Here is a 16,479-nt window from a genome sequence, read left to right as displayed (position 1 = left end):
CCATTTCTGCCTTGATTTAGAAACCCTGTGTTTATATGCATCAGCCATCATTGGCAGTAATAATAATAATAATAATAATAATAATACAAAATAAAAATAAAAATATATCCTAATAGAACTGGTAATATCCTGTCTGTGCTGCATGCATGGCTTGACTCCTTCAGCTCTGGCTCCAGCTGGTCTTCTTTATCCACACAGGCCCAATTCATCCCCCTGCCCGTGGCTTCACGCCCATTGGGCCATCGGCCCAGCAGGTACCAATCGGGGGTGGGAGGGGTCGCGACCTCCCCTTTGGCCTAGCGGAGAACCCCCCTCTGCCCCGGCGCTCCGGCCTCAATTCTGCTGATTCAATTATAGCCGGAGAGAGCAGACCAGTACGGAGAGACCAGCACCATAACAACACCACAGAAAGGCCTCTCGCCACAACCTCACCGGTCAGAGAGCACGAGAGAGAGAGAGAGATGCAGAGAGATGGAGATGCAGAGAGAGAAAACAGCAGAAAGAAAGACTGAAGGAACGAGAAGAAAATGAGTGAAAGGGAGAATAAGAAAGAGAATGAGAACTATAAGGAGATGGACTGAGTACAGGGAGAGCTAGACAAGAGAGATGGGACATGGACTAACAAAAGACAATGAACAGATATGGAAGAAGTGAGAGACCACCAGGGACAGATTGAGCGACAAAAAGAGATAGAAAGAAGAAAAATGGAAGCAAGAGAGATAGAAAAAAGAATCCAGAGAGAGAGAGAGAGAGAGAGAGAGAGGGAGAGATATAGAGAGGGGGAGAGAGAGAGACAGAATGCAGCAGGGAGCAGTGTCCACCAAACCCAGAGACACACAGAGCGAGAGACACACAGAGACACACAGAGCAAGAGACACGCAGAGCAGGGCAAAAGGGACGGCTCCAATAGCGAGACAAAATCCCCAAATGTGCCGTAACCACGGAGCAGCCAAATGGGAGAGGGGGAGTGGTGAGAAGGAGAAAGGAGAGAGGAGAAGGGAGGAGGGCAAGACAAAAGGATCATTCATTTTCTCCTTCTTCTTCTCCCTCTCCTTCATCCTCTCTTTATTCTCCCCCCCCCGAGAGAGATAGACCTGAATGGTGCCCAATATCAGTGACACAGGCCATCTCTGAGTCAGCTGGGAGGGTCTCGGTGAGCTCCACTGACCGCCAATAGCCGGATTACCAGTGATACAGCATTTCATTGGGTAAACACTGAAGGATGAGCAAGAGTAACGAATTCTCCCCCCTCAGATCAGGGGTCGTGGCTTTCCATTCAAACCACTGACCGATCCTCCCCTGAGAAAGATTGTGTGTGTGTGTGTGTGTGAATGTGTGTGTGTGTGTGTGTGTGTGTGTTGAGGGGCGTGGGGTATTTTGTATTCGGTTGTAACGACATGATATTGAGGCCTGGTATGTCACATTTCCTTCCAAAGCACAAATTCCTTACGTTCCATTCCCTCCCTTAAGTTTCCTCGTTACTAAGTTCCCTACTGACAAGTTTGCAACTACAGTATTAGCATCTATTCGGCAGAGTAATATCAAACGTTGTTGTCGTATGAAATGTAATGAGACAAAAACCTTGAGGGAGAGAGCTAGAGAGAGATGTCGAGTTAGGTTTGAGAGAAGACAACGACAATCAGTAATGTCTCTAGATATTCCTCAAACAGACAGAGGACAATATCTGACCTGTGATCAGGTCTAGAGAGCATCTAAGACACACACTCCCTGCAGGCACTGCGCCCATTGTTTGGTTGTGTACAGCAAACAAGTTTGGACGGCAGAGACCTGATAACAAGTCACTCTAAGCAGACTGAGCCATGCAATCCAACACTATAAGCCCCAATTACCCAGGAGGCTAAGGGGGAGAGGGAGAGAGAGAGAGAGAGCGAGATAGAGAGAGAGAGAGAGAGAGAGAGAGAGAGAGAGAAGGAGAGCACAGGGCAGTTTGAAAAAAAAAAAAAAAGGGTTTGGCTGATTGGAGTGAAAAGAGTCTGCTCTCCTTCCTGATCCACGGGCTGCTTACACAAGCCTCCAGCACCTGGACAAGGGAGGGTTTTTTTTGGCGTCCTTTTTTGGGACCGTAGATAGTGGTGCCTAGTTTCTAGTCTCTCAGAGTCTACAGCGTGGAGATGATCCGTTTAATGACCTCCAAATGCCTCCATGTGTGCGTCATGAGTCCTGGTTCACACCAGACGCTAGACCAGTACACGCATCATATTTTAGATGGATGGGACAGGCACTGGAGAAATAGGGCTGGACAGCTTAGAAAGGAACACATGACGGAACTTTCACTAACTGCTTCAAATTGACATTCCTTTGCCTTCACGGTCTCCCATGGTTACCTTTTGCCTTCCTACCTCATTATAAAAAGTAGGTGCACATTCTATTTGAGGTCAGGTAGGTGCAGGGGAAATGAAAGATGACTGGAAACATAAATGTATGTACTATCTTCTATCTGCAATCGATGACTGAATATTCACACACTGTTCAGTGCTTCAACAGGTAATTTTTTGATATTCCTACACATATACCATCTTCCATTCACCATACAGAGTGTGCTTCTATATTTATCTCCATTGGATTGTGCTGAGGCACAGAGGTGTCTCCTCATCTCTGAAGGGCTATGCTGTTTCCCATTAGCATAGCTGAGGTGCTTGGCAAACTGACGCCATCTTCCACTTCATCGTAATAAATCAGAGCATATAGTTATTGGCAGGCCATTTCACAAGTGGCTTTGTCTGCCATTCTCCGAGTTTTTGTTTTGGAAGAAGTCTGGCAAAGCGCAGCTGATGAGAGCCGGGAATGATTGCTGCTTGGCAACGGGACGTCACGCTAACATTTCAACCTTCTTAATATTAATGTATCTGTGAAACCAACACAGACGTTGTTTGATCTACAGTGTAAGGCTTAACAACTCAGTACATTAGGTAACTTGTATCTGTTTATTCGGACTTCACTTTAGATCACAACATGTTCAGAGGTTTTTGTGATGGACCATGGTGATAATCAACAGTGTCTGTTGTGTCATTATAATACCTATTAGGTTTCACGTGGTCTTTGAAATGTAAAATAATGCATTTGGCAAAACGAATCACAGGCCATGTTTTAGTGCACAAAGACTGACCTTTTCTTAAGTAACCCTAACAAATCATACTTGTGTCACCTCACGACCTTTGACCCCGGAGTGCTTTGGCTAGACGCGTTTGGCAGCTCTGATAAAAAAACTCCCTTTGATTGGCCAACCCAGAAGTAGCTCAGCGTTCCCCTCCTCCCTTCCCCTCCCCCTGTATGGGCTCTGAGGTCCTGTCTTCAGGTAACCATCACCCCCCTCAAACACACACACACACAACTTCCCTACCCCTCTCGTACCCTTCTGCACCCCCCCCTCCCTCTTTTAATCAAGAGGGGGGCCTTACTAGGGGAAGTGATTAGGCACTGGGCTTCAGGTTTTTTTTTTCTCTCCTTTTTCTCCGTCTTAATCCTTTCACTAACCACACACACACAAAAAGAGAGAGAGCCTCACAGATGTCTACGCATTGTAGTCCCATTTCCCTTTAAGCCACAAAGAAACTGTCATTTTTAGTTTATCGCAGGAGTTTAGGTGAGGCAAATTAAACGTTATTGTTACTTTCTTTTGGGAGTGTGTGTGTGTGTGTGTGGGGGGGGGGGGGCACACCCTCACCCGGCCACCTTTTTCCTCACCCCCCCCCCCCCCCCACACACACACACACACACACACCCCACCCTTTACCTCCTCCAGATCCGTATCGCTGGCGTTAAACAAGGGTTAAGACTGGGCCGGGGCGAAACAATGAGAGGAAAGTTTGGTTTCCCATCCAGTATTTTACGGAGTTTATGGAAAATGTCAGAGCGGTCGGAGCCGACACAATTGTGCAATCACAACAGGAAAACACGCTCGCACTGCGCCGAGACATAAATCTGCCTGCTTGACGGTATAACCACGAGAAAGAAAGGAAAAAAAAAGAAAAGAAACGATTACGCAATGAAACCACAGATAGGGAAAACCTACTTGGAGGCCAGTAAATTCAAACACATTTACTAGAAAAGCCCACTTCAAGAAGCACAAACTCAACACCACATCACTGAGTAATTACCAGCCTGAAACATTCCAAGAACTAGGACCCTTCAATGCCTCACACCCTTCCACTAAATGTTTGGCCGAGATAAAGATGACAAAGGCAACCGGAGCCCACATTAGCTGCCCCTGCTAGGGGGGTATTAGCCATTAACTACTCATTATCAGGCTGAGTCCGCAGCCCCTTCCACCCCTCTCTCCGCCCATGCAAACAAACTGGCCTTTATTGATGGCTTTTTGATGCAAGGCAGACCTGACCAGGAATGGCAGCCCAGGAACAGCTGGGATACTGCTCTCTCTCTTTCACACTCCCTTCCTCCCTCCCTCCCCTCCTCATGTGGGTCTCTCTTCCCCCACTCACACTCTCTGTTCTCTAGCTCTCTTTCCCTCTCACACACAACTCCGCTCAGTATCTTTTTTTGTCTCTTTATTAATGCCTTCAGTTCCTTCTCTCGCTCGCTCACTCTTTCCTAGCCTTATTCTCTCTCTCTGTCTCTCTTTCATGCCCTTATTCTCTCTCTTTCCTGGCCTTATTCTCTCTCTCTGTATCTCTTTCCTGGCCTTATTCTCTCTCTCTCTCTTTCCTTCCCGTATTCTCCCTCTGTCCCCTCAGCAGAAGCATGGCACATCACACATGGCTCCATTCTACTCTCTCTGTGGGTAACGTGAGACTCTCCTCTCCTCTCCTCTCCCTCCAGGCACGGCTGCTGTGAACACACACCCCTCCACGGTCGACCTGTCCTGCACACACCTCCCCGATCACCGTCTCAAATGGCGGAGTGAGGTTCCAGAACACAGAAGGCACAGGGTACAACCTCACATCGTCAGTCTTCAGGCACAAAGTACGACCTCACACTGTCAGTCTGTGGGCAGTCTTCAAAAGACGCCTCCATTACAATACACTGAAGCCAACAAAGCAATCCAACTTCGAGTGCATACACCAAGACCCTCATCTACGCTCTCATATCCCCTAGCCAACCCATACTCCTGCTATTAGGGAAAAAGAACTACTTAAGAGATAAAGCTGTCAGTGACCTTTCCAAAAAGTCTGTTACCTGCCTGTCATCATCTATAGGCTCATTCTTCTACTCCTTACGAAATCAACCTTCCAAATAAATCAACACAAGCTGATTGTGCTCAATGGTTTGAGTTTCTGGAATACTTTTTCCTTCTATGATCTTTATTAACTCCAGTTGTGACCTCCATGCCTGTGCCAATGCTTAATTGAGATTTCACAGTGGGGAGGTAGAAAAATGTTTTTGGGGAACGACGGTCAGCCAGCTGGTTTGTAAGTCTCGAGACTTATTCATTGCAATTCCACAACACAGGAAGCGCAGGCTGAGAATTTGTCGGAGGAAAAATGAAACCATCACAAGCTGTGTTGATCGTAGATGAATTCACCACACTCTTTGCGAGGCGAGACAGCCTACATCAGCATAAACATTTACATTTTACATTTACATTTAGTCATTTAGCAGACGCTTTTATCCAAAGCGACTTACATATGTGCAACTTACAATGTATACACATTTTACATTTTACATTTACACTGATGGCACACTGCACATCAGGAGCAATTAGGGGTTGTGTCTTGCTCAAGGACGCTTCGACAGGGAATCGAACTAGCAACCTTCTGATTACTAAACGACTTCTCTTAAAACTAAGTACGTATTTGAGCAAGACAGATACATGACCAATTAAACAACTTTTATTTTTTTTTGGTAAACACCACAACTGATCACATTTATTAAAAAAAAACAAAGACACCTTCAAACTTCTTACAGTTACAATCACTCCATTTCACAAACATTGAGTGCTGTGGATATCAAAACTGCATAGCTTCATCTGAGTGGAAAGGAAGAGGAAGAGGAAGAGGAGGAGATGAAGAGAAAGCACCTGGAGAAAAAAAGCCCCATAGACGCTGAGAGCCCCACACTGGGTGCCCACTGGCACAGCCCTGAGAGGGAAGAGGGCTTTGGAACTCGCACAATTAGCTGGTTAAGTAGCCCTGGCCCTCGTCTGAGCTAATGGTTGTTAACGAAACAGAAAGAGAGGGGGGGGGGGGGGGGGGGGGACGGGACCCTCAATGAAGAAGTTTTGAAAAAAAAAAAGGAAGGAGAAGAGAAGAAGTTGGTAGGGACATTGTTTGAATGTCCAGATTGGTGAAGAGTGGGAGGCGTAGGGTGGAGGGGCTGGGGTGAAGTGTTTGATGTCGGCCATAGTGGGCTCTCAGATGCAGACGGCCCTGCCTGGTCCATTCCAGCACTTTTCTTTTATGGCCCGACTCAGGAGGAATGGACCAGCTGGGGATCTGGCCGGGCAGCCGAGCAGTTATGTACCTCCACAAAGGACCAGGCAGCGCTGAAAAGGAACTGCACTGGGACAACCCTAACCCCCCCCCCCACACACACACAGACACACCTCACCCCCTCCACACACACACCTCCCTCTATCAAGCCCTCCTCCCTCCCCTCCACACACAAAAACACACACACACACACACACACCACTCTCTATCAGTCCCCTCTCCACAACCACACCACCCCTATCTCAATCTACCATCCCCTTCACCTCCTAACTCTATGCCGTTGTTTTGTTTTTTTCTCTTCTCCTTCTCTCCACACGTTTGTGTTGAGGGCGTGCTGCAGACATTGGGCCGGTGACCTTTACAACTTTCTTCCCAGCCCTGACTAAGTGTTGACAGGAAGAGCCCTCCTCCCCATGCAAGAGCAGCTGTTTTGGCACAGACGGGATAGAACCACACATAACTACACATCACACTCTGGGTATTAAAACTAAATCAGGCTGCTTTTTCACATGGTGTCAAGTTCCATTTAGTGGGGCAAAAGCGGTTTTCTTTTTTTTTTTGTTCTGCTTCTAATATGTTGGCATTATCTTTTTCTGTTTAAAGTGTCTACAAAAGAGAGTCAACCCCAGCACCTTCGTTTGCACAGCATTTTCACTGTGCAGTGTTAAAACACGTCTCAACGCGTTGTTTACACTGGGTGATCCTAAATGACACAACCACGGAGACACTACACTCCTTTCACAAGGTACACCTGAGGGGGGTGACTACGACGCCTTGGAAACCGACGAATAATATCTATATAATATATATATTATACTCGTGAGGAAAAGAATGTTTCATGAAACATGGAAGGTTAGTGCACAAAACACTATTCTTAAGTTCAGAGCTGGCTTCTGAGTCAATCCAAGTCAAGTCTGAAGAGACCTACACAGAGCGTCCTCTAGTGGTAAACACAGGAACTTATTTCATATGCCTGATTTTAGCCGTGGGCTTAAATGTTTAAAATCATTTGACCCAACTGTTTGTTAAACAAATTCATAAAAAGAAAATGCATTCTTAAAAAAAAAAAAAAAAAAAAAAAAACAGAAAACCAGAGGTAGAGGGGAATGTCTTAAAATAAATAAATACATTACATCTGTCACATTGGTACATCAATTACCTTTAAACCTGTCACATCTCACAAACTCAATGGTATCTAGTAAGGACACTAGCTTTGATTGTACAGGATTTCACAATGGCCTAACAGCTTTTCTGCAGACACATACAAATGTTCATCTTTGTCCATACCTCACTGTTCGAAAAAAAAAAAGAAAAGGCAATGTTTCACAGGTTTCTGATTTTAAATTTGTTCTAAAAGGTGACCACTATGAGTGGACTCTTTATCAAAAATAACATGTTGTAAACTACTTTGGTTTGTAAACATTCAGGACATTTAAGTAGACATTCATAGTAGAGGGCGAAGGGGAAGTCTGGACGGGAGGATTCTGAGGTCTCCCAACGGTCGTCTAAATCTTCTGCACCACCACCTGGAATTTACCTGCACGGGCCAATCAGAGCAGAGTAAAGAGGAGGCTGGCCAATCAGAGCAGAGTAAAGAGGAGGCTGGCCAATCAGAGCAGAGTAAAGAGGAGGCTGGCCAATCAGAGCAGAGTAAAGAGGAGGCTGAAGCTGAAGCTGTTTTGTTGTATACAGTCACTGATTATTAGCTGTATGCTAAAGTGTTGGCACCCCTGTGAAAATGATGGGTTCTGTTGATTTTTTAAATGGAAAGAAGGACAGAGTCCCTGCAGTAAACAAACGTTCAACAATGAGGCATCACATTTTTATGTTGTAAAGGTTTAGGTCATTAACTTAAAAAATAGATTTTAACAGTAATTGTGGCATGTGCAAAAACACACTTTTGGTGATTGTGGCTAAAACATCACAAATTTTACTTCATCTGTTCACAGAACTTAAGTATTACATATAAGCAATTCTTCCTTTTAAATGTCTGTTTGCTGTAGGGGGTTCTGTTCACAACTTTCCACTTGAAAATCAACTAAACACGCCTTTTGCACATGGGTGCCCTATCTTTGACATACAACTGCACAACCATGACTCAGCTTAAATGTTTTATTAGATCTTAAAGTAATGAGGAAGGCAGAAGGCAACATTATGGTCAGAAGGAAGACACGAAGCATGAATGGGGCTGTCAAAGGAAGCCACTAGCCAAAGTACCAATCAGCAAGAGAACGCTCTAATCACTCTTAATCACTCTAATCAATAGAGGCCTAACGCTCCTAAGCCGCGACTAACGACCAGGCTCTTTGCCTTTGTTTATTGATTTTCAGATTGGCCAGGGAGATGTTCATAAACATAAATAGTTACAAGCAGACACACACACACACACACACACACAGACAGAGACACACACACAGAGAGAGAGACACACACACAGATGGCACTTACAAGCAGGCATGAGGGAGACCTCTGCAGTGACCACACTTTCCAGACCCAGGTTAGACAGCGCGCCCCTCAACAGGCCACAAGAGAAGGCCAGATACTACAGAAGAAGAGGAGAAGCGAGGTCAGAGGTCAGATCCATATATTCACAGGGCTTGGTAATGATGTAAACCTGATGATGATGTCATGGGCCTTGAGGTTTCCTGACGTACTTTAGGAGCCTCCTCCAGGTACTGTTTCCCACTAGACAGCGGCGTCAAGAGTGTAAACCGGTTATCCTGTAAGACGTATGTGCCCTATGTGGAAACAGAATCAAACAAAATGTTACGATCAATTCACATTCTTGTAGTAGTGAAGAATATTCCGAGACTGCTGACTGCAGTTATGATGCAAACATGCACCTGGTGATTGGTTCGTAGGTTGTCTATTTGCTTGCGGAAGATGTTCGTCCAGAAGTCTTTACAGACAAACTTCATAACGTCAAGCTCATCCTTGAAGCTAGGAGTGTCCTTTGTGAACCTTTAGTTGAAGGGGACACGGCAACAAGTGTTTTTTAGAGAGTATATGCTGTGGCAATAGCTTGAAAGAAGAATTTCCATATTAGATTTACTTTACATTTCAAAAACTACATCGCATAAGCAACCATCTGATGGTAGTTTCACAGAAGGCATTTTTATTACCTCTCAATAAGTCCTTGGCCTACCCGGAAACCCATGAGCTCTAATAAGGAGACACAAGTGCCTCTCTCCTGAGAAGAGAATATTCAGTTTAGTTATACATATATACATGAGGTATTATTTTACACACTTAACTCAAACACGACAAAATAAATAATGAAAGTATGCGAAAATAATCACACTCCACAGAGATCTGGTCGGGTAAAATAGTACAGCGGTGAGGAGCGGTCCATTAAATAAAGACATCAACAGTGCACACCTGCATTTTCTCTTTCATGGACAGAGTATGAAGAGGTCATAGCTACCTTATCGTTATCTCCGCGGGACTCATGTTCCTTGTAAACATGAGAGACTATTTCCATATGGAGAAATTCAAAGAGGGAGTCATCTGCCATGTCTAAAGGAGGAACATCATTAATGTACATTTTCTGCAAGTAAAATAATTAGGAAATTATGAAAATATGGCTCTCCAGCTATTAACTATGGCCATCTGTTGGTTTCGCAATTAGCTGTTTTTCGCAATTAAGGTGAACATGAGCACCGTCTGTGAAGTTAGCAAGCTAACAGTTGGCCAACTTCTACTCCGACTATGAACCATGGAATTAGCGTGCCTTAACAACACGAAACTGAGACGATAGTAAGACAAGCCATACAAATAAGATACTGTTTTGCTAGCTAGCTAACCTGTCAAGAAGACTCTCGTTTTGATAGCTGGCTTAATGGTTCGAATGTCAAATGTTTGTGGTTGTGGGTATGCAGCTAGGTCAGTTTTTACAAAGTGGTTAGGTAAAATGTATTAATACTCACTTTATGCTGATATGGCAACGATAAACAAGTCATGCACAAATATATATATATATATTGCAGTTTTGCTGTATAACACAAGCCTTGCAACTAGCAAACAGCTAAACGTCACAACCGAAGTAATCTATGCCTTCCCATATGAACAAAACAAAAGATCCCCGGCGTATCGCCACCTACTGCTTTGGGGTAGGCTAGAATATTGTTCATGTCCACCTGTCGCCACCTACCGACAGATCAAGGAAATGGTGCTGAAAGTGGTCGTATATACAAATCAAACACACACATTTTTATAGATTCATATAAAAAATAATGATATTTATTAATTACCTTTTATGAGAAACAACCTGCAAAACACAATCTGTTAAAGAATTATTGGATAAATAGGAGTCATCCAATGACCTTTTAGGAAGTATAGATGAAACTCATCTGCATATTTACATCAAGCACATGCCTCTTCCATCAAATACTAGCATCTTTTTTTTGCACTAAGGTTGTTTGCTTAACTGCAGACTATCCTCATCATCTGATGTTCCACATGCACTTCACTCTTTTTCATGTATGAGATTTACAGTCCCCACATTTCCCTCATCTACATACAGGATGTTAAATTCAATTCACCAATAGAGAAAAAAAGCTTTCAATATTTTCAAACCGACAAAATACACCAGAGGGTTCAACTGCAGCATCTAACCAACAATTCATCGATTGAAAATAATTTAGCACCTTTCACACATAGTTCAGAGAGTAATATTACATTTGTATTGCTTCAGGCTAATAGCTTAGATAAATTACCATGGCAAATATGAAAGCAAGAAAAGTAAATATCTGTTAGCACACTGCAACCAGTTATCTCCAACCATTAGGAAGGATACCGTAACAAACAGACACTAGTCTCAAACACAACGTCATTAAATCATTAAAATACTGAATCCGTTTGACTGGGGGAAAGTACATACAGCTTTTAAAATAACAAAACCTTCATAAAGCTATTCCCCCTCTTATTGAAACCAAAGGCAGAAAAATAAGAGAATCATATGGTCTGAACCAAAACAACATTAGTGTTAATACTGTTTTCTGCTCTATAAGAAAATACAGTCAGATTTCTTTTCTCAGGCCTACTTTTTCTATCAATCCCAGTTAACTAATATTGTATTCATGACAGACTTTCTGATAATAATAATAATGTTAATAATAATAATAATAATAATAACAACATGATGATGAATGAATAAATTATTGCACATTTGTTCTTCAGGAGTTTTGTAGCGTGACCTGAAGATCTATATGATATCTCTAACACAGACCATGATGAGGTTTAAATTCTTCTTAGTAAACTAATGATTAAAAATTTGCAAAATATTTGCTAACTTTAAAGAAATGCGAGTAGCTTGATCCACCTATTTCTAGTTACCCTTTCATTAAAAAGCTGGAGTAGATTAATAAACCTCTTCAAAATAAAATCCTCATAAAGTCTTCACGCGCCGTAAGACAGTAAACTACCACTGACTAAAACATCAGGGCAAGAACTTATTAAAAAGTAATGGAAGATGTAAAAAAAACACAGTTTTCTAAAAAACGAATGACTTACGAGGCCTCACACCTTTATGTCTACATACTTCTTTATCAATGTACCTTAACAGCACAAGACCACTTTGGAGAAAAGGAAAAAATATCAATCAATGTAAGTCCATACAAGGAGGACTTGCTGGATCACAGATGCAGCAAGCTCTCACTGGTCCTGGCAGCTGTCCAGAAGGCCATTAAACAGAGCACCTTTCTTAGGGGAGGGGGACTGCCTCTCTGGCTGGGAGTCTTTGGCGAGGCCAGGTGTGTCCACATCTGCGCTGGCGACCAGAGCCTCCTCTTTAGGGCCGGCTTCGGAGTCCGTGTCGGCCAGGCCCGAGGACTCCTGCCGGGTCGAGGACTCCAGGAGTGACACGGTCCAGGAGGGAGGCGCGGGGGGCTCTGCTGAGGGGGAGGGTTTGGACAAACATGGCGTCGGTGGTGTCTCCAAGGACAGGGGCTGCCCCACGTTCCTCTTCTCCATGCGCAGAAGGACATCGTGGACCCTTCGGCTCAGGCAGTCGTCGTCGGTCACGTTGGAGACGGTGGCGGTGGCGGTGACGGTGGTGTTGGCTGCCTTGGCCTCCTGTTGGCTGCGCGTGAAGCTGGACAGCTGCTCCAGCACCTCGATCTGCCGGTCCATCATTCCCAGCATGCTGCAGTGGAAGGCCCTTTGCTCGGCCAGCTGCTCGCTCAGCTGGTGGTTCAGGATGGTCAGCTGCTGAAGGATGAGGCTGCTGGTGTCCTCGCAAGTGCCTGAGGGAAAAGCCAGAAGAAGAGGAACGTGAAGGCAAAATGTACAAGTTTCAGATCTAGAAAGAGACGTGTGACAGACCAACAGATATACCAAACAACAACAGATATACCAATGTGACAACATTCCTATTAGATACACAAAACCATAAAACAATACCAGAATTAACAACTGAGAGTATATTTTTTCTCACCACCACTGGCTGGCGGCTCTGTCCTCACCTTGAAACTCCTCTGAGCTACAGCTAGTTGGTTCCCTGGCACCCTCCAGATTATGCAAGGAGGAGGAGGGGATGGGCTCGGCCTTCACCGAGCCCAGGTACTCCCCAGACAGCCCCAGGGTCATCACCTCGTCCATCCCGTTCACGGCCCAGCCCGGTTCGTCCAGGCTCGGGGTCTCGTCCGGGTCTGGCTTCACCTCATCGTCACTTTCCAGTTTTGGGATTAGGGGGTCATGCCAGGGGGCAGGAGTCACATCACCTGAGAGACAGGAAATGACATCAGCTGAAAGAACAAGCCCTTCAAAATAAAAGCAAACGTGGGCCACACAACACTTCTGTTATACTTTAACTTGAATGGCACATCATTGTCAGCTAATAAGAAGCAGCCCAAATAACAACAAACTATGGAACAGATGAGACCCTGATCTACACCAGACCCATTCCACATTAGCTACTAGAATAATTAGTGTCTTTGTTGTTACTGTGCTAATGCCACCTAATAGCATGATGGGCAAGTAAGGTCTGAACTAATAAAGCAAGCATTTTTAATGTTGCACCATTATGATTCAAATTAGAGCTCTTCCAAACCATGCTTATGAATAAATAAGAAGCAAATTAGATAAGGGGTTGGGGGTAAGAGAGACACTAATAGCAGATCAAAATGAGTTAGAGACACGTTACTTCATGCATGGAGCACAATGACAGACAAAGATTTGGCACCAGTACTGTCAGTGTGGTCCTCCAGGTCGGAGGGGGTGAGCACCACCATGTCATGCCCTCCTGTCGAGCCCTCCTCGGGGGTGTCAGCCTTGGGCCTGTGGGCCAGCATGCGGTCCAGCATCCGGAAGTAGCGGAAGGACTCCATGGCGGAGAGGCGTGCGGCAGGGCTGCGGTAGCTGGCCGTCTTGATCTTACGGTACTTGTGCTTGAGGCTCTTCCAGCGGTTGCGGATCTGGTTGACGGTGAAGTGGATGTGGCGCTTGGCCAGGCTGTGGCGCAGCCGGCGGAAGTGCGAGTCGTTGCGCTGGCGCTTCTTGTCCAGCTCGTGCACCAGGTCCAGCTGCTCGATCAGTGTCAGCATGGCGAACGTGTCCGTCTCCGTCCACCACTTGTTGGGCCGCCTCTCGCCAAGGTTCATGGTCTGCCTAGTAGGGCTAGAAGCCCCTGGGCCACAACACTGTGAACACGAAACATGCATCATCTGATAAGTAACAACAGAAACAGCTGTCCTGCAAGAATGCCTTTTGACAAATGTGGTATATGTAGAATAAGAGGGTCTCTTTTTTATTTTAATTTTTATTCTGTAGAGATAATGTGTGCATTTACCTGAAGATGCAGAAAATGTGCAGTATAATACAAGCTTGTTCTTTTACCAAGAGAATGACGTTATTATTGTATGCTGCACAAGGTATCATGTCACCCCAGTGTAGTGTCACTCATTATACCACATTTGTAATGGTTGCCAGTGGTGTCAAATGCTATGTGCATGTTGTTTACATATTCAAAAGTTATTCAATTGATTTTGTGTACCATTAACATGGTGGATATGTTCACATATGAGCATGATATATTTAAGGATGTGGGGAGATTGTACAAGACTACAAAGTAAAGATGGTGCTTCCCAAAATACCAAGACATTATTCATCACAAGTTGACTTGTACAAAGATTAGTTCTAATGAAATCTGACTTGAAAACAATAAGAAAACTACCAACAAAGACATCAAAGCAATCAGCTGTTCTGATATGAGGGAGCGAATGCGACGGCAGCCTGTGGGTAGTTTATTGATTTGAATCGCTCCAGTGGTCTTGCACTGCAGATATTTTCTCTGGTTTTAAACAGACATCTCTCTCGCCTCACATGTATGATGTGGCACAACTGTAAAATGCTGTCTTTAAATGCAGCTAACAGTGAGTCAACAGGTTTCGGCAGTTATTTCATATTTATGAAGATAGGACGCTGATAACTTGGAATTCTCCACTGCCACTGAGGAGGTTTGGGCTATGCAGCTAGCAGTTGCTAACTGCTTCAGCTTCCATTCTACGAAGACATTGTGCATTATCTTTAAATTATATGAATATGAATCCATTTTATGCACTCACATAGGTGAAATAATTTTTAGAACTTACTGTAATATATTAAAAACATCTTCTCTCTTCACCGCAATTCATGTAGCAGCATTTGGCCTGCGTCAGGTAGCTCATGTTTACGTCTTGATCATGTGACTAAGGTTTGTGTTCATATTTCTGGTCACATGGTACATAAACCCAGCGGTCATTGGTCAAGTGTCTATGTACAACAGGAAGTTTATTTCCCATTCACATGACTCCTGTTAACTGAAGTTGTGATTCAACCTCTCTCAAAAGGTAACTAATTATTATTTTAAAACGAAGTGCCTGTCTTTCTTTAATGCAAACGTTTGAATACCTGTTTTACGAGCCAATGTTTTCTCTTGCTATATGTTATGTCGAAAACTCATTTTTGGTACTTTGATTAGCTAAAGTTAGCAAGCCAGCTACCAAGTCATCGTTGTTGATACCAGCGGATTTTAATCTCCTTTCATTTCATTTTCAGGACTGCATGATGGCAAGCAACAAATTCAAGATCGTGGTGCAAGGAGAAGCATCTGAAACTGATTCTGATGACGAGGTTTACATTACGTCCCTGACTCCAGTACACCCATCTGCCTCAGGTCTCAAAGTTCCCGGGGAAGCATCGGAGACGGACAGCGAAGGGGAAGTTGAGAAAGCCTGCAAGGTCGCGTATGCTGTCAGCTCTGAAAATGTGCAATCTTTGCGCTCGGAGTTACCTCCACTTATTGTGGTGAGATCCACGCCTGATTTCGCACCAGTCCCGGAGAAGGAATCCTTGATGAGGCTGGAATTGAGCGGCCAAGAGAGCTCTCTCCTCCAACAGAAGCTCCAAGAAAGCAACGGACGCCTTTGCACCGATGTGTCACAGACTTTTCGACAGGTTTACCAGAACGCTACTAAGGACGTACGGCTGGCCACTGCAAGCCTCAACACCTCCCAAAGCGGCATAATTAATGCTTCTCACAGCATCCGTCTCATTCTGGAGGATCTCAAGTCTGTCTCTGAAAAGATTGAAATTATTACGAGTTGTAATCTTCTTCCTGATATCACAATACCAGCATCTGTGCCAGGACAATAGTGTTCAATGCATTTCCTTTACAGTTTTTTTTTACCCGATTAACTGCCCTTTACTGGACCGCGAAATGAATGGCAGACAATTCTAAGTAATGGGATGCACAAGTGAGCTAAATGCCATTGATCTGATTGTCTTGCTGTCTATAATTCACACAGATATCTTGAATGGACAGTGCTGGTTATGCATAGGAGGCAGACCCTACTGTCTATGCTGGGTTGATCTTTATTTATGTGATCAGAGGCATATATACAGTATGTCCGTCTACAATTCATCTATATAAATAAAACTGAAAAGTAATGTATGCAGTCATGGTACAATTATTGATTTTGTTATGCCAAACTTTAACTTCTTGAACCGGAAACTAATGTTTGCTTTATGATGTTTTGCACTTCAAAACAATCGTTTCTGTCTGATATATCAGGGATGCATCCTTGACAAAGCTACA

At 44.2% G+C, this 16,479-nt stretch overlaps 3 protein-coding genes across 5 annotated transcripts; 1 reads left to right on the top strand and 2 right to left on the bottom strand.

Annotated features, from left to right (window-relative positions):
* Nucleotides 1-7,816: 7,816 nt before the first annotated feature.
* trappc6bl (trafficking protein particle complex subunit 6B, like) lies at nt 7,817-10,487 on the bottom strand. Of its 2 annotated transcripts, XM_042708759.1 has the most exons (7): nt 10,334-10,487; nt 9,832-9,923; nt 9,530-9,597; nt 9,251-9,368; nt 9,062-9,145; nt 8,856-8,949; nt 7,817-7,944 (listed from the first exon to the last, which is right to left on the bottom strand). In XM_042708759.1, the coding sequence occupies exons 2-7, from the start codon at nt 9,919-9,921 to the stop codon at nt 7,913-7,915; spliced, it is 486 nt and encodes a 161-aa protein (XP_042564693.1). In that variant the 5' UTR covers nt 9,922-9,923; nt 10,334-10,487; the 3' UTR covers nt 7,817-7,912. The 2 variants fall into 2 exon arrangements, with proteins under 2 accessions (XP_042564693.1, XP_042564692.1); XM_042708758.1 differs by lacking the exon at nt 10,334-10,487 and having other exon boundaries at nt 9,832-10,153.
* Nucleotides 10,488-11,968: 1,481 nt separating this feature from the next.
* On the bottom strand, nt 11,969-15,102 carry si:ch211-116o3.5 (uncharacterized protein LOC325902 homolog). 2 transcript variants are annotated; one of them, XM_042708756.1, is made up of 4 exons: nt 14,996-15,102; nt 13,588-14,044; nt 12,869-13,126; nt 11,969-12,649 (listed from the first exon to the last, which is right to left on the bottom strand). In XM_042708756.1, exons 2-4 carry the CDS (start codon nt 14,003-14,005, stop codon nt 12,060-12,062), a joined length of 1,266 nt encoding a protein of 421 aa, XP_042564690.1. In that variant the 5' UTR covers nt 14,006-14,044; nt 14,996-15,102; the 3' UTR covers nt 11,969-12,059. The 2 variants fall into 2 exon arrangements, with proteins under 2 accessions (XP_042564690.1, XP_042564691.1); XM_042708757.1 differs by having other exon boundaries at nt 13,594-14,044.
* Nucleotides 15,103-15,157: 55 nt separating this feature from the next.
* Nucleotides 15,158-16,285, top strand: LOC122133174 (biogenesis of lysosome-related organelles complex 1 subunit 3-like). The gene is made up of 2 exons (XM_042708755.1): nt 15,158-15,232; nt 15,441-16,285. Exon 2 carries the CDS (start codon nt 15,447-15,449, stop codon nt 16,035-16,037), a length of 591 nt encoding a protein of 196 aa, XP_042564689.1. The 5' UTR covers nt 15,158-15,232; nt 15,441-15,446; the 3' UTR covers nt 16,038-16,285.
* Nucleotides 16,286-16,479: the final 194 nt, after the last annotated feature.

The sequence above is a fragment of the Clupea harengus genome, chromosome 9 (assembly GCF_900700415.2).
Source record: "Clupea harengus chromosome 9, Ch_v2.0.2, whole genome shotgun sequence".
NCBI classification, from domain to species: Eukaryota; Metazoa; Chordata; class Actinopteri; order Clupeiformes; family Clupeidae; genus Clupea; species Clupea harengus.
This window is presented reverse-complemented; position numbering and strand designations above follow the sequence as displayed.